This window comes from Xiphophorus maculatus, unplaced genomic scaffold (genome assembly GCF_002775205.1).
Source record: "Xiphophorus maculatus strain JP 163 A unplaced genomic scaffold, X_maculatus-5.0-male Unplaced_Scaffold_BN000187F, whole genome shotgun sequence".
NCBI lineage: Eukaryota > Metazoa > Chordata > Actinopteri > Cyprinodontiformes > Poeciliidae > Xiphophorus > Xiphophorus maculatus.
The window spans coordinates 14451-31752 of NW_019369783.1; the positions used below are offsets into that span (position 1 = coordinate 14451).

At 38.7% G+C, this 17302-nt stretch overlaps 2 protein-coding genes and 1 long non-coding RNA gene across 3 annotated transcripts; 2 read left to right on the forward strand and 1 right to left on the reverse strand.

Moving 5' to 3' along the window:
• The first annotated feature begins 707 nt into the window (after positions 1–707).
• On the forward strand, positions 708–4272 carry LOC111607916. Its single transcript, XM_023330093.1, has 9 exons — positions 708–958; positions 1088–1141; positions 1392–1442; positions 1631–1675; positions 1763–1791; positions 2633–2647; positions 2747–3157; positions 3286–3492; positions 3911–4272. Exons 1-9 carry the CDS (start codon positions 871–873, stop codon positions 4175–4177), a joined length of 1167 nt encoding a protein of 388 aa, XP_023185861.1. The 5' UTR covers positions 708–870; the 3' UTR covers positions 4178–4272.
• Positions 4273–5825: 1553 nt separating this feature from the next.
• On the forward strand, positions 5826–7164 carry LOC111607918. Its single transcript, XR_002752463.1, has 3 exons — positions 5826–6000; positions 6089–6202; positions 6309–7164. It is a non-coding gene; the product is annotated as an uncharacterized LOC111607918 (long non-coding RNA).
• Positions 7165–9310: 2146 nt separating this feature from the next.
• LOC111607917 lies at positions 9311–11846 on the reverse strand. The gene is made up of 7 exons (XM_023330094.1): positions 11585–11846; positions 11402–11455; positions 11101–11151; positions 10868–10912; positions 10752–10780; positions 9895–9909; positions 9311–9795 (listed from the first exon to the last, which is right to left on the reverse strand). The coding sequence occupies exons 1-7, from the start codon at positions 11670–11672 to the stop codon at positions 9367–9369; spliced, it is 711 nt and encodes a 236-aa protein (XP_023185862.1). The 5' UTR covers positions 11673–11846; the 3' UTR covers positions 9311–9366.
• Positions 11847–17302: the final 5456 nt, after the last annotated feature.

The window sequence follows — 17302 nt, forward strand, 5'->3', positions numbered from 1 at the left end:
TAAACAAAAAGTTCAAGCGAACATCACTTAATTATCGTCGACTTGTTGTTTGTACTCATCTTAAACAAGTGGCAGGAACATTCGGATATAAAAAAAAGCTTTATAAGTTAATCTATTTAAGTTGAGTCCATGCAACAAGTAAAATAAAATAAAAAGTGAATTATTTGAAAGTAATGAGGATTTTGGGTGGTAAAAGTTGAACATTTTAACATGTCCAGACACTACACACCATTTCTGCTCAAGCAAACCAAAAGGTTTTGAACAGAACAACCCTGTCAAATAATGAGACCGTGAATCTTTAATCTATGTAGCAAATATATTGCTGCTGCTGCTGTAAGCAGAAAATAAAAGAAGTTTTACGGAGAATAATATTTTGGATGAGTTTAAGAATATTGTTTGCCAAAATCACACGGTGTAACTACACTTGTCTTTTATATGTAGCAGTAATTGAATCTTTTTCAGGCAATTGGTTTGTATAAATTAAAGTAAATACGGTCTATTTTCCTGCTCCACATACTTAGCTAACAATGTGCCAGTTAGCTTCCCAGTCTGAACCTCTGGGCAATGTCTTGATTCAGTCAAATTTTCTATCTTGTATCTCCTGAACTCTGATATTTTGCTCGCTGAATGGAGTATCGGGTTTCTCTTACTTTAACCCGCCCAACTTGCACCTGATTGGCATGTTAGCCTTTTGATTCCCTCCCAGCGAGGCGGTGCTTCACAAAGCAAACTGTTTGTCAAACTGTTGATCTGCCTCATGGCTGTTTTAGAAGATATGGTGACTGAGTTTTAGAGAGTACTACCCAGCTCATCTCCTTTCCACAGTTTTTTTCCCACTTAGTTCCACTACTGCAGTGGATTTTATAGTCAATGTTTAAAGCCAGCACAGAGTCTGAAGCGATGGAGGAAATTTACGTCAATATGGAACCTGATGGACAAACCGCATCTAGTCACACAGGTAAGAACAAAGTTACAGAGAAATCTAGCATGTAATGAATTCAATTTTGCTAAGGTTGAGGTTTTTGTTAAGGTTTGAGCAGCTTCTTTTTTTTCCTGCAGAGCTTTGACTGTCTAAACTGTTTTACAGGAAAGAGGAGGAAACCTGGACCTGAGTCAGAGGAGCAGCAGGAGTCTCCATCCGGTTGGTGAAAAACCTGAACTGTCCCTTTAAATGGGTTTAAAATTGCTCCTTTAAGAACAATGAACATTTCCTGTTGATCTTAGACCCCCCGCTGCTGGGTAGAAAGTGAAGTTTAATCACTGTGATTCATTTCTCAAAATGTGCTTTGCTGCTGGTGAAAAACCTGCAGCTAGATTCATCTCAGTTCTGGGTCGGCTTACGGATCAGAACCGGATTAACTCATGTTGATCCGCCTCTCTGTGTTTAACAGAGTTAAAGAAGAAGACTGAGAGTGATGATGATGATGATGATGTTAAAACTGGTGAGTTTTTACTCCCGTGTCTTCAAACTGGGTTTTTCTGACATGTTATGTAAATAGACTTGTGATAATGAGTAAATAACTTCTACACACTATCAGAATCACTCAACACGGTTGTATTGTTTTATGAGGTCTCTCCTGATATCATTAATCTGACCTGTTGATGATCCGCTGCTCTTCATGTTTAACAGGGTTTGAATCTGATTCAGATTCTTCAGGTGATGAAACTCGAGCTGGTGAGTTTAATGAATCAACTTCACAGACAGAATCAAGTCAAAGTCTGATTATTCAGAAACTCCCTGACTCTTCTTCTTCTTCTACAGACGATCCAGGAAGTTCTCAGTCTGAGAAGGTAACTATCACAGTAACCAACAGTAGAGGTTGCGCCAACTAGTCTTTGCTCTGCAATGACTTTTTATAGAGCTTGTTGACTAGTTACAATCATATGACTAAACTGATTTTCCCAAGAAAATGTAAGATGAACATGGTGAGTTTGTCAGCTTGAGTTGTATAAAAATGTATATAATTTACCAAAGGGGTTCTGTAATAGGAGGTTTGCATGGCATGTAAAAAATAAAATAAAAAAATTCAGACAATATCCGAGTGTCAGACATGTTTTCACAACTTGTAGACTTCTCAATGCAGACTGTCACTTCCAGCTCTGACAGTAAACGTGTAGATATTGTAACGTAACCTGAGTTACAGGACTACCATAGGCTAGCATTCAGCGTTAGCTTTTGCTAATTGACAAATCATGTTCGTGCCAAACACCTAAACAAAACACTCGACATCATTATGTTCTTACATGGCCATCATCTGCGGATTAGAGATGAACAGTGGAAGCAGAACCTCCTTTTAGTCCCAGTCTTTACATAAATCCTGACATGTTCTGCTGGTAGGTTTCAGAGGAATCCTTCCTAAACTGACCTATGCAAACTGCAATTTTCTTAGGCAACGTCGCAGGGACATTGCCAAAGCAAAAATAAAAAGCATCCATGCAGCTCTGTTCTCCATCACCTGGCGAAAATGTATGTTTTTTTGAGCTACGGAGGGCATTTGATATACTGTGTTCCAGAGCACTGTATGACTTTGTAAAGTGACATTGCATCTATATTTTAGATATAAATTTACTGCAGAAAATGAAAGCCAAGTAGAAAATATGTCTAACCAATAATTGTCTGTTCTTTTTTCAGAAGGTTCCTGATTGGGTGAGTTGGACACTTAGGTTTTATTAGAAATATTCCATTTTGTTCCCGTGTTGGAATTTGCTTTGTGACTTTCTATCATTTCTCTGAACCTGTTTCCAGAGACAGAGCATCAAGCTGCTGAAGGAAAGTGGAGACACCAATGGAAAACCTGTAGCTGGAAAGGTTATGCAGAAATGTGCTCTGTGTACGTATGAAACCAAAAAGAAGCAGGAGAAGAAGTTCTTCCATCTGGCAGTCGCTGACGAGACCGATTGCATTAAAGTCATGGTATATGGAGAAGAACTATTTAATGAAGTTGAAAAGGGACGACTTTACCTTTTCATTAATGTGGAAGTGGATGTAGTGTATGGTGAGATGGTGATGAAGGTGACCAACCAGAGCAGAATCTCAAAGACCAACGGCATTAAAGTTCCCAAGACTCTGGAGCTGCAGAGTCCATTGTTTCCCATCGAGAAGATCCAATCCTTTAAGGAGAAAACAGCAGCGAGTGTTGAAGGAACTGTGATTGAGGTAAGTGATTACTGCTGATAGCAGGTTCACAGCAAGAGATTTGTGGCTCTCTGTGTTTTATTATGCCGCACTGAAAACATTCGATCGTTTCAAGGATTGGTTTATAATCACTTTTTTTTGGTCCTCAGATTAAATGCCAGAAACTTGGTACCAAAGCAAATGCACACGAGTTCCAACTTGAAGATGAAACCGGTTCCATATGGATCAAGCTGTGGTGCAAAGAACAGCTGAGAGGAATGTCAGTGGGAGATGTGGTCAGAGTGACCAACCTGCGGACAAACCTTTACAATAAAATGGTGTCTCTGAGCTCCACCGACTTCACCAGAATTCATAAGGTACCGGTTATTATTCAGACTGCAGGAAATCCAGAGTGCAGAACGTTGCGTCTCTGTGTGACAGAGAACGTATAAATGTGAAGCGGAATTAAAATTATGCATTTTTATTTACTTTTTCCACATTCAAGATGAACGACTAATGAATGAATGAATATACTTTAAACAACATAAGACCTGGGTAGATGGGTGCCTGAAGCGACTGCCCTTTTGTTACATGAGAATAACAACATTATGAGGGGGGGGGAAAATCTCACACGGATTCATTGGAACTGAATAAAAACGATGCTTTGTAGGTTACAGAATATTATAAAGATCATTCGGGAATCTAAACATGTCAACTAATTTTATTCAGATAATTCAAGTGTTTGGTTACATGTGTATTAATTCATTATGATCCTGTTTCCCTGTTTGTGTCCAGATGAAAGCTGCTGCTGTCCAGAGTGTCACCATGCAGATTGTAGGGATCATAGAAGCGGGAAAGGAGCAGTCTGAGCTGGACGTGCTGATCAACGACAAGTCCAGATCCTTCTTCATCCATTCTTCTCTCCTGGCTAAGGTTTTTGGTGTCAGTCTGGATGACGACTTCAAGGACAGACTTGTGAAGAAAATCCCGTTTTCAGCCAAAGGAGAAATAAAACAAAACAAAATCCAGACTCTTAAAGCTGCAAGAGCCACCAAAACTTAACAGAACCAGAGCTTTTAAAGCTGAACGTGCTGTGGCCATTTATGATAACACAATTGAGTCAGAAGTGCAAGCAAATAAACCACCTGTTACCACCCACAACCTGGAAATTTTGGTTTTTGGAACAAAGAAGGCCGCGACAGAATGAGTCTTTTAAGTTAAAATCCTAAATGAGCTATTGGTGGAGAAACAACTTACCGTTAGGGATGCTCCGATCAAGTTTTCTGCTGCCGATTCCGATACCGATCACCAATGAGACCAATCTTTACCGATCACCTGGATTGACTGTTAATTTTTTGTTTTAGATGTAAATGCTACCATCTGACAAAATTAAGAAATTATCCGGCAATAAATTTACCTAACTTAGGCATAAAAAAATGCTAAATTCATGCAGGCACAATACAGCAGCTATTCAATCAAAAGGGCAACTGAAAAAACCTCCAGTCAGTAAAATAATATTTAACAGTAAGGCTCTCAGTTCCATAAATTATTAGTCAAATAAATCTGCCTATATCAAATAATGACAAGTAATAAAGGATGCATTCATTCAAAGTCAAACGCAGGCTGCATCAAAATAAACAATCTTTCGTGAGTGCTGATTAATGCTGGCTCTGATTGGTTATTTGTTCTGCAGAACACAGGAGGAGATTTATTATTTTTTTCAGAGATTATCTGTCTTTTGTTAGGACAGTGAAAGTTTTAATACATATCTAAAATATTTTCTTTTTTTTTTTTAAGTTACGTGCCGCAGCTTTAAGCAGATTTCATTCATTCCAGAGTTCAATCAGCGAGATTATTCATTTTGTGGTGATCCTAGTCTAAGAAAGAAAGAAACAAAGAAAGAAAGCAGCAAATGTACATGTTGGTTCCCCTGAAAATACGGATAAATTCAGTCATTGTAGGGTTAAAGTAATTTGAAGAGGGAGAAGCGTATAAACAAGTCAATGACGAGTCAGTGACATGATGCATTCTGCATTTTTTAACTCGGTTAACTTAACGTTTTGTTTTTTTACTGACTTTAATACATTTAAATCGCTACGTTGTTTGATAAGTAGAATGGAAATGACTTTTTTTGGAAACGGTCTTGTAAATTAGCGTTTTATAAATCAACTGAATTGAATTAAGAAATTTGACCATCGGATTGGACTGAAGAGAAATGATGAGCAATGTTTTATGGGTTTTATAAAGCAAAGATTGGTATTTTTGTAACATCAAAAGTTCATTTTATGGTAAACAGAAAATCCAGCTTTTTGTAGTTTACTGGGACTAACAACCCCCGGACAAATTTGGAAAAAAATTCAGCTAAAGTGGGTGGTGCTTTAAGGCATAAACAGACACAGCCTAGTGTGGGGCCATATGTAGAGGGGATAAGCAAGGCTGTAGTAAGCGCCGTTACCGACTTGGTACTTTGTGGTTATAGTTTTCTCCAAATTGCGCTTGAAGAAAGTATGAACATGGGCAAAACTGAGGAACTCTATCAATCAACCAACTGGATATTAAAGTATGTCACCGGAGATTTGTTCTCCTGTCCACGCGATGAATCCTTGGCCCACTGCATCAGTGAAGACTGTCGCATGGGAGCAGGCATAGCGGTGATGTTCAAGAAGAAGTTTGGTCGAGTCTCAGAGTTAAAGAAGCAGAGTGAGTCAGACTAGTTACTAAAATCTTTGTTTTGGAAAAAATGTTTTATGTTCATTCAAATGTCTGATTTCAACAGCAAGTGCTAAATCATATCCTGTTTTGTATTTTTTTTTTATGTCCTAATAGAGAAGCTGCCGGGGCAGTGTGCTGTCCTGACACATGATCAACGTTTCATCTACTAGCTGGTAAACATACCACAATTATACTGCATAGGACCAAAACCTGTTTCATTATTTAATCTGGTAACTGTATCTTTCCTATTATGTGTCTCAGATCACAAAGAAAAAAACCCAGCCAGAAACCCACGTATGTCAGCCTAAGACAGAGTCTGGAAGACATGAAATCTCACTGCTTAGAAAATGGTGTCAATAGAATATCAATACCTCGGTTTGTAGGAACTACTGTGAATAAATGACTATAATAAATACCCTTAAATCTTCTTCTTTATTGGGAATAATTAATCAATTTGTTTATCTCGTATCTCCTCCCTCAGAATTGGCTGTGGCCTGGACCAGCTGCTGTGGTCAAAGGTGTCAAAGATCCTGGAACAGATCTTTAAAGAGACAAATATCTCCATCGCAGTATACAGCCTGCCCTGTGTTGGGTCAAAGCTTCAAATGCATGCCGTGTAGCACATTTTCATTGTGGGTTTTTTAGCTTTAAATCCTTTATAATCTCTTAAAATTTTGGATGAAATCAACACTCCTTAAACAGTTTTAAGGAAACAATAAATAAGGAAACAATAAAAACCAACCCATAAGATGTTTAGATACAAGACTTTTAACATCCCACTGATGTAAAAAATGATGTTTCCTGCCATTAAAGATACGAAACTTATTCCAAACACTGATGTTGCACTCTGTGAATATCATATTACATGATGCTACTACTAAATCATGCTACATAAAGTGATCCAACAAAGCCCCTGAGGCAGGTAAAATACAATAGTTATGCCTAAAATTTGTTTTTTTGTTTTTCTAAATCTATATAGTTGTTGAAAACGTAGCTTTTCCTGTGAATCTGTAAATCTAAATTGTGAAAGAGTTTGCTTCTCTAGCTTTATTTTTCTGACCCAAATTCAGGAGCAAGATTGTTGTCACAAGTTTTTTTTGTCATGAGTTTTTAGTGATTCTGATGCTTGACTTTTTTAGTATTTGTAACCTGTGAATGATGTTGTACAGAATATTAAGACTTATATCTTTGAAAATTGCTTTGTAAATAAAATTTAAGATCATAGTTTTTGACAACCTTTACCTGTTAAAACACCAGGCAACGGTATGTAGGAAAATGCCATTTGAAATTTTTATAAATTTCTTAGTTTTGCCTCAAAATGAACTTTTGATGTTACAAAAATACCAATCTTTGCTTTATAAAACCCATAAAACATTGCTCATCATTTCTCTTCAGTCCAATCCGATGGTCAAATTTCTTAATTCAATTCAGTTGATTTATAAAACGCTAATTTACAAGACCGTTTCCAAAAAAAGTCATTTCCATTCTACTTATCAAACAACGTAGCGATTTAAATGTATTAAAGTCAGTAAAAAAACAAAACGTTAAGTTAACCGAGTTAAAAAATGCAGAATGCATCATGTCATTGACTCGTCATTGACTTGTTTATACGCTTCTCCCTCTTCAAATTACTTTAACCCTACAATGACTGAATTTATCCGTATTTTCAGGGGAACCAACATGTACATTTGCTGCTTTCTTTCTTTGTTTCTTTCTTTCTTAGACTAGGATCACCACAAAATGAATAATCTCGCTGATTGAACTCTGGAATGAATGAAATCTGCTTAAAGCTGCGGCACGTAACTTAAAAAAAAAAAAGAAAATATTTTAGATATGTATTAAAACTTTCACTGTCCTAACAAAAGACAGATAATCTCTGAAAAAAATAATAAATCTCCTCCTGTGTTCTGCAGAACAAATAACCAATCAGAGCCAGCATTAATCAGCACTCACGAAAGATTGTTTATTTTGATGCAGCCTGCGTTTGACTTTGAATGAATGCATCCTTTATTACTTGTCATTATTTGATATAGGCAGATTTATTTGACTAATAATTTATGGAACTGAGAGCCTTACTGTTAAATATTATTTTACTGACTGGAGGTTTTTTCAGTTGCCCTTTTGATTGAATAGCTGCTGTATTGTGCCTGCATGAATTTAGCATTTTTTTATGCCTAAGTTAGGTAAATTTATTGCCGGATAATTTCTTAATTTTGTCAGATGGTAGCATTTACATCTAAAACAAAAAATTAACAGTCAATCCAGGTGATCGGTAAAGATTGGTCTCATTGGTGATCGGTATCGGAATCGGCAGCAGAAAACTTGATCGGAGCATCCCTAACGGTAAGTTGTTTCTCCACCAATAGCTCATTTAGGATTTTAACTTAAAAGACTCATTCTGTCGCGGCCTTCTTTGTTCCAAAAACCAAAATTTCCAGGTTGTGGGTGGTAACAGGTGGTTTATTTGCTTGCACTTCTGACTCAATTGTGTTATCATAAATGGCCACAGCACGTTCAGCTTTAAAAGCTCTGGTTCTGTTAAGTTTTGGTGGCTCTTGCAGCTTTAAGAGTCTGGATTTTGTTTTGTTTTATTTCTCCTTTGGCTGAAAACGGGATTTTCTTCACAAGTCTGTCCTTGAAGTCGTCATCCAGACTGACACCAAAAACCTTAGCCAGGAGAGAAGAATGGATGAAGAAGGATCTGGACTTGTCGTTGATCAGCACGTCCAGCTCAGACTGCTCCTTTCCCGCTTCTATGATCCCTACAATCTGCATGGTGACACTCTGGACAGCAGCAGCTTTCATCTGGACACAAACAGGGAAACAGGATCATAATGAATTAATACACATGTAACCAAACACTTGAATTATCTGAATAAAATTAGTTGACATGTTTAGATTCCCGAATGATCTTTATAATATTCTGTAACCTACAAAGCATCGTTTTTATTCAGTTCCAATGAATCCGTGTGAGATTTTCCCCCCCCCTCATAATGTTGTTATTCTCATGTAACAAAAGGGCAGTCGCTTCAGGCACCCATCTACCCAGGTCTTATGTTGTTTAAAGTATATTCATTCATTCATTAGTCGTTCATCTTGAATGTGGAAAAAGTAAATAAAAATGCATAATTTTAATTCCGCTTCACATTTATACGTTCTCTGTCACACAGAGACGCAACGTTCTGCACTCTGGATTTCCTGCAGTCTGAATAATAACCGGTACCTTATGAATTCTGGTGAAGTCGGTGGAGCTCAGAGACACCATTTTATTGTAAAGGTTTGTCCGCAGGTTGGTCACTCTGACCACATCTCCCACTGACATTCCTCTCAGCTGTTCTTTGCACCACAGCTTGATCCATATGGAACCGGTTTCATCTTCAAGTTGGAACTCGTGTGCATTTGCTTTGGTACCAAGTTTCTGGCATTTATCTGAGGACCAAAAAAAAGTGATTATAAACCAATCCTTGAAACGATCGAATGTTTTCAGTGCGGCATAATAAAACACAGAGAGCCACAAATCTCTTGCTGTGAACCTGCTATCAGCAGTAATCACTTACCTCAATCACAGTTCCTTCAACACTCGCTGCTGTTTTCTCCTTAAAGGATTGGATCTTCTCGATGGGAAACAATGGACTCTGCAGCTCCAGAGTCTTGGGAACTTTAATGCCGTTGGTCTTTGAGATTCTGCTCTGGTTGGTCACCTTCATCACCATCTCACCATACACTACATCCACTTCCACATTAATGAAAAGGTAAAGTCGTCCCTTTTCAACTTCATTAAATAGTTCTTCTCCATATACCATGACTTTAATGCAATCGGTCTCGTCAGCGACTGCCAGATGGAAGAACTTCTTCTCCTGCTTCTTTTTGGTTTCATACGTACACAGAGCACATTTCTGCATAACCTTTCCAGCTACAGGTTTTCCATTGGTGTCTCCACTTTCCTTCAGCAGCTTGATGCTCTGTCTCTGGAAACAGGTTCAGAGAAATGATAGAAAGTCACAAAGCAAATTCCAACACGGGAACAAAATGGAATATTTCTAATAAAACCTAAGTGTCCAACTCACCCAATCAGGAACCTTCTGAAAAAAGAACAGACAATTATTGGTTAGACATATTTTCTACTTGGCTTTCATTTTCTGCAGTAAATTTATATCTAAAATATAGATGCAATGTCACTTTACAAAGTCATACAGTGCTCTGGAACACAGTATATCAAATGCCCTCCGTAGCTCAAAAAAACATACATTTTCGCCAGGTGATGGAGAACAGAGCTGCATGGATGCTTTTTATTTTTGCTTTGGCAATGTCCCTGCGACGTTGCCTAAGAAAATTGCAGTTTGCATAGGTCAGTTTAGGAAGGATTCCTCTGAAACCTACCAGCAGAACATGTCAGGATTTATGTAAAGACTGGGACTAAAAGGAGGTTCTGCTTCCACTGTTCATCTCTAATCCGCAGATGATGGCCATGTAAGAACATAATGATGTCGAGTGTTTTGTTTAGGTGTTTGGCACGAACATGATTTGTCAATTAGCAAAAGCTAACGCTGAATGCTAGCCTATGGTAGTCCTGTAACTCAGGTTACGTTACAATATCTACACGTTTACTGTCAGAGCTGGAAGTGACAGTCTGCATTGAGAAGTCTACAAGTTGTGAAAACATGTCTGACACTCGGATATTGTCTGAATTTTTTTATTTTATTTTTTACATGCCATGCAAACCTCCTATTACAGAACCCCTTTGGTAAATTATATACATTTTTATACAACTCAAGCTGACAAACTCACCAATGTTCATCTTACATTTTCTTGGGAAAATCAGTTTAGTCATATGATTGTAACTAGTCAACAAGCTCTATAAAAAGTCATTGCAGAGCAAAGACTAGTTGGCGCAACCTCTACTGTTGGTTACTGTGATAGTTACCTTCTCAGACTGAGAACTTCCTGGATCGTCTGTAGAAGAAGAAGAAGAGTCAGGGAGTTTCTGAATAATCAGACTTTGACTTGATTCTGTCTGTGAAGTTGATTCATTAAACTCACCAGCTCGAGTTTCATCACCTGAAGAATCTGAATCAGATTCAAACCCTGTTAAACATGAAGAGCAGCGGATCATCAACAGGTCAGATTAATGATATCAGGAGAGACCTCATAAAACAATACAACCGTGTTGAGTGATTCTGATAGTGTGTAGAAGTTATTTACTCATTATCACAAGTCTATTTACATAACATGTCAGAAAAACCCAGTTTGAAGACACGGGAGTAAAAACTCACCAGTTTTAACATCATCATCATCATCATCACTCTCAGTCTTCTTCTTTAACTCTGTTAAACACAGAGAGGCGGATCAACATGAGTTAATCCGGTTCTGATCCGTAAGCCGACCCAGAACTGAGATGAATCTAGCTGCAGGTTTTTCACCAGCAGCAAAGCACATTTTGAGAAATGAATCACAGTGATTAAACTTCACTTTCTACCCAGCAGCGGGGGGTCTAAGATCAACAGGAAATGTTCATTGTTCTTAAAGGAGCAATTTTAAACCCATTTAAAGGGACAGTTCAGGTTTTTCACCAACCGGATGGAGACTCCTGCTGCTCCTCTGACTCAGGTCCAGGTTTCCTCCTCTTTCCTGTAAAACAGTTTAGACAGTCAAAGCTCTGCAGGAAAAAAAAGAAGCTGCTCAAACCTTAACAAAAACCTCAACCTTAGCAAAATTGAATTCATTACATGCTAGATTTCTCTGTAACTTTGTTCTTACCTGTGTGACTAGATGCGGTTTGTCCATCAGGTTCCATATTGACGTAAATTTCCTCCATCGCTTCAGACTCTGTGCTGGCTTTAAACATTGACTATAAAATCCACTGCAGTAGTGGAACTAAGTGGGAAAAAAACTGTGGAAAGGAGATGAGCTGGGTAGTACTCTCTAAAACTCAGTCACCATATCTTCTAAAACAGCCATGAGGCAGATCAACAGTTTGACAAACAGTTTGCTTTGTGAAGCACCGCCTCGCTGGGAGGGAATCAAAAGGCTAACATGCCAATCAGGTGCAAGTTGGGCGGGTTAAAGTAAGAGAAACCCGATACTCCATTCAGCGAGCAAAATATCAGAGTTCAGGAGATACAAGATAGAAAATTTGACTGAATCAAGACATTGCCCAGAGGTTCAGACTGGGAAGCTAACTGGCACATTGTTAGCTAAGTATGTGGAGCAGGAAAATAGACCGTATTTACTTTAATTTATACAAACCAATTGCCTGAAAAAGATTCAATTACTGCTACATATAAAAGACAAGTGTAGTTACACCGTGTGATTTTGGCAAACAATATTCTTAAACTCATCCAAAATATTATTCTCCGTAAAACTTCTTTTATTTTCTGCTTACAGCAGCAGCAGCAATATATTTGCTACATAGATTAAAGATTCACGGTCTCATTATTTGACAGGGTTGTTCTGTTCAAAACCTTTTGGTTTGCTTGAGCAGAAATGGTGTAGTGTCTGGACATGTTAAAATGTTCAACTTTTACCACCCAAAATCCTCATTACTTTCAAATAATTCACTTTTTATTTTATTTTACTTGTTGCATGGACTCAACTTAAATAGATTAACTTATAAAGCTTTTTTTTATATCCGAATGTTCCTGCCACTTGTTTAAGATGAGTACAAACAACAAGTCGACGATAATTAAGTGATGTTCGCTTGAACTTTTTGTTTAAGTCTAATGTTTTATTTTACAGTGAGGAAGGCCGGAGTCTAGCTTTAGCAAATGGCTGAAGGCGTCTGATCCGCTTCAAACTCAGTACCTGTTTGCTCCGAGGCAAAACTTTGGTAAGGTTAAATTTAGTGGCTAAAGAAAGTCAGACGGTTTATTCTCCAATGTGAGAATCCCTTGAGGTAGTCAAGTTTCTTGTTTGATCAGATCTTGTTAGTCAGTATGATTACTAATTAACGGTTGATTCTTTTGTATCTAGATGCAATGTAATCATTCAATTCACAATTGAAGTTTTATTATCGGAATGCAGCAGATTAAATATTTCATAGTATATTTCACTGATTCCTTTCATACAGTCTAAGTTCCCTGAGAAAAAAATAGACCTTTCAGAGAAATATAATTTTGATTGCTTTGAGTATAATGATATTTTACTTAATCTGACTGATATGATCTTCTTTAGCGCATACTGATGCTTCACATTGATCATTTATAAGCTTATCGATCACAAGAGGTTTACTGTCTGTTAGTGAACAGACAGCATCAAGGAACAAAAGCTGCAGATCATTTTTAAGGTAACAAAACAATTCACCATGTTATGAGCAACTCTTGGAGCGTGGTTGTGTAGTGAGTATGTTTAATTTTTAATTTTAGGTAAAGTGTACCAATAGCAAACTTAGTCAATGTTATTATAAGTGGGGCTAGTTGTCAGAAGATGTAAGTAAGTCTCGGTGAGAGGGAGTATTTAAGAAAAAAACACAAATTCACTGATTGAATTTTTGGCTGATAGCCGGCATATATTTGAATTTGTGCAACAAACCCCAAAAGAAAAAAGCAAGTGTTACAGAAAAAGACAATCTATAAGAGTTTAAAATTTAAGCGATGAAGGAAATCACAAACTCATAGTCAGCACCGACTAGTCGTGCTACCCTAAATAATATAGTAAAACAGTTAAACTGTAGGTTTTCTTTAGAGGTATGTGTTTATTATTGCGCCTGGACGCACACACCCCCACACGCCGACACACACCTCGCACGCATACACACATACACAGATGGCATGGATAAATCTAAACTTATCTAGGAAAGGTGAAAATCTATGTATTAATCTTGATACTGATGATCACTTATTGTTTTTTGTGCTCTAATTGTACTGTGTTTTTTAATTTGCTCACAAGTGGTCACATGTGCCACTGGCACACAGATGGAGTGCTGCAGATCCTGAGAGCTGATAGCTGATAGTCAACCAGTATGGTGATCAGAGGTCATCATCCTGAGGGGCTTTTAACCCACCTCACACTTCTGTTTAAAACCAGAGGTAACTACAACAACGTCTCACACAGATGGTAAGATCCCCTCTCGGGCGTAGAATCTGGGCGCTGATAGCTGATAATCAATAAGCATGGTAACTAGAGAACGAATCTGTGATGTTTTAAATTGTACCTACCGGATCTATATCCTGACTGGATATTAGTTGTCCGGAGACAGAGTATCACGCTTGCCACGTGTGGTGACCAGAGGTCATGGGAACCATCCTGAGGGGCTTTTAACCCACCTCACACAGATGGTAGGACCGTATCTCCCGCTTCACATATCAGGAAGATATTCTGTTTAAAACCAAAGGTAACTACAACACCCCAAATCTATTTAAATATACTATAATGTTATATTATTCTAGATTATCTAACACTTATTGTTTTTTCATACTTTAATTGTATTATTCTTAAAACTCAATGTTTTTTCATACTTGTACTATTTTTAAAACACATAGCGGGAATAACAGATGGCGTAACAGATGGAGTGGGGGATGGGTGGGGATGGGTGGGGGGTGAGGGGGTGGAGGGTGGGGGGGGGGGTTAATAGCAATCAATTAATTAGGGTCTTTAATTACTCATCCATCAAACTCCGATTAAATTTTGACAGAAGGGTGCCTATAGAGTCTCTCTGCCATTATTTATATGGCAAAACAACTTGCCAGCCCCAATGCGCTCTTGGTACAGTATTGATAACAATTGTATAAAACAGCAAAATGCCATTAGTTGTTGTGTGGTTCTAGATCAGTGTTCCTCAAACTTTTTCCGACTGAGGACCACTTAACCCATTTAATAAACATTCACAGACCACCTAACTGGTCCTGGGTTGTTTTGAGGTTTGTTTATTATTCTATGTTTCATAGTCTCCTTTTTTTAATTAGATCAGTTGTGTTCCTATTTTTCTTTTGTACAGTCCTTTCTTGATGATTCTACTTTATTTATTGTGTCTGGTTATTCTTAATTACTCTAGTTTAACTATGTTTCCTGTTTAGTTATGTTTTAGTGTTAGATTCATATTTCATAGTCCCCTATGTGATCTCCCTCGCCCCCTCAGCACTCTCTCTCTCTTTCTGTCTCCTCAGTCTGCATTCTGCTGTCTCCCCTCACACGTGAAGCCAGTTTCAGCCATCCTTTTCTTGTTCAGTAGTCACCCTCCTCAGTATACCTCATTTCCTCCTCTGGCTTCCTTTATTCACTGTGATATTTATTAGTTTTCAGTTATATCACTAGAGAAACATTCAATATGATCCACGTATGCATTTTGGGTCCACCAACAAACACCTCATGATGCCAACTAGAAATTGCCCCACTGAACACATTAATATACAACCTGAATGAAAATATTAGTTCCTTAGCTCACTTATTGTTGTCTTCTTTGTTCATGCTAATAAGAAGACTGGGGCTGTTTTGTAAATGTGACTGACCATAATAAAATCATGAACAATCTACTCATTAATAACATTTTAAGGCTATTTGTAATTTAGAAGTATAATAAAAGAAAAGTAGCCTGGAGTTGCTTTGGTAGAAAAAGAAAATCCCTTTCTGGTCCAATAAATATACAATTATCCATCCATTCTATCAATTGTATTTATCTATTTTACTTTAACATTTTCCTTAAACATTTTAAATTAAATAAAAATAACAGCTGTTGACATGCTGTATTTTTAAGATAAGTCATGAAAACAAAGCTCTGTTTGAGACTTGAGTCCTACCATTCACAGTAAAGAGCTGTTCAAAAGAATTGAATCACTTGTGAATGCCCTTGTTGCTCTATACCTGAAATGTACTGTGTTCCATCAATAGTTATAGAATAATGTGAAACAACAGGGTTTCCCCTAGAAAACCTGCTGAGCCAGGTGGGTCGGGGCGCCGAGACGGTCTATCGTGTTTTTGTTTTAAAAGATGTTAGACAATAATAACAAAAATATTACTGTTAAGGGAAAACATCGCCAGTGAAATGATATTTAAACCCACAACTAGTCTTAAAACAACAAATCAAAACATACATTTAAAATGAATATTAATTATTTGCACTTCTGTTTAATCCAAATTAAGTCAGCAGATCCATAAGGCCTCCCAGTGCCTCCAGGACCCCATAAATGCTAATATTTTAACACAGGCCACAGATATACAAATGTAACATTTGTTTGAAATTATCGATGCTGCTCAATTTGATTAAATGGTTTTAGCATAAATTAAAAGATTTTAAATTTTAAATGTAAGATTTTAAGGACCTGGCAAGTTTACTTTTAAAAAGTTCAAAGAGCAATATTCTGTCATGAAGTGGTGGTGTGGAGGTGGTGAGGCAGAACACTCTAGACCCAGGATGTAATAAATTAATGATTTTAATGATGAATGTCCAGAATAACACAGTCCAACATAGTCCAAAAACACCGGGCAGCACGGCCGAGTGGAAGCTAGGGCTCGATGCCGGTAGCAATCGGTTACACTAAGGACTAGATGATAAACTGGGCACACAGACGAAAGAGGCAATACGAAACGACAGCTTAGACAAGGACCGACAAAGACGCAGAGACACAGGTGACACTAAATACACAGGAGGTAATCAGGGAATGAGACACACCTGGGAACTAATCAAGGGGAGACAGGACAACACGGAGACTCAGACACAGAGACCTCGAAATAAATGCACAGAAAAACACAGATCACGACAGTACCCCTCCCTCAAGGGCGGCTACCAGACGCCCCCCCCCAAAAAAAAAGTCAAGAAACAAAATCACACAAGGGTGGGCGGAGGGGCGCTGGACGGGGGGCCGGAGTTCAAAACAACAAAAAACAACATAACAGGGTGGGCAGAGACGCAGAGCAGAAAGGAGCCAAGAGTCTAAAAACAACAGAAAACAACCCATCAGGGTGGGCGGAGACGCAGGAGAAGGAACCCGCGGGGAAAGTCTGGCGGGCATCCACAGGGCCGAAGGTGGGAACCACGAGGGAGGTCCGGGGGACATCCGCGGAGGCAGGAACCACGGGGGAAGGTCCGGGGGACGTCTGCGGCGCTGAGGGTGACGGCGAGGAGCTTTAGGGGCCTCCCGAAAGCGGCGATGAGGAGTCTCGAGAGGAGCACAAGGAGGCGAGGTCTCGGGAGGAGCTCTAGGGAGCTTGGGTGGAGCACGAGGGGGGACAAAGGGTTTGTAGGGGGCGATGAATAAACACTAGAGTGCGACAAGGGACCACTGAAAATACTAGGGAGAGGAGGGAGCACAAGGAAACTCTGAGGAGGTACTAGGAATCAATGAGGAACACTGGGAAACACTGGGAGGGGACACAGAGGCAACACTAAGAAGCTCAGAGGGGGCACTAGGAAGCTCTGGGGACTCATGGGAGATTCTAGGGAGCTCGGAAGAAGCACTGGAAAACTCGGAAGAAGCACTGGGAAACAACGAGGGAACAAAAGACCCACTAACTGGGGCCGATAACCCACTAACCGGGGCCGCC

Coding starts and splice junctions, on each gene's coding strand:
- LOC111607916 (XM_023330093.1), top strand. CDS start 871: ATGTTTAAAGCCAGCACAGAGTCTGAAGCGATGGAGGAAATTTACGTC. Junction 1,142..1,391: donor GCAGCAGGAGTCTCCATCCG/GTTGGTGAAAAA, acceptor TGTGTTTAACAG/AGTTAAAGAAGAAGACTGAG. Junction 3,158..3,285: donor TTGAAGGAACTGTGATTGAG/GTAAGTGATTAC, acceptor TTTGGTCCTCAG/ATTAAATGCCAGAAACTTGG.
- LOC111607917 (XM_023330094.1), bottom strand. CDS start 11,672: ATGTTTAAAGCCAGCACAGAGTCTGAAGCGATGGAGGAAATTTACGTC. Junction 11,152..11,401: donor GCAGCAGGAGTCTCCATCCG/GTTGGTGAAAAA, acceptor TGTGTTTAACAG/AGTTAAAGAAGAAGACTGAG. Junction 10,781..10,867: donor AGGTGATGAAACTCGAGCTG/GTGAGTTTAATG, acceptor CTTCTTCTACAG/ACGATCCAGGAAGTTCTCAG.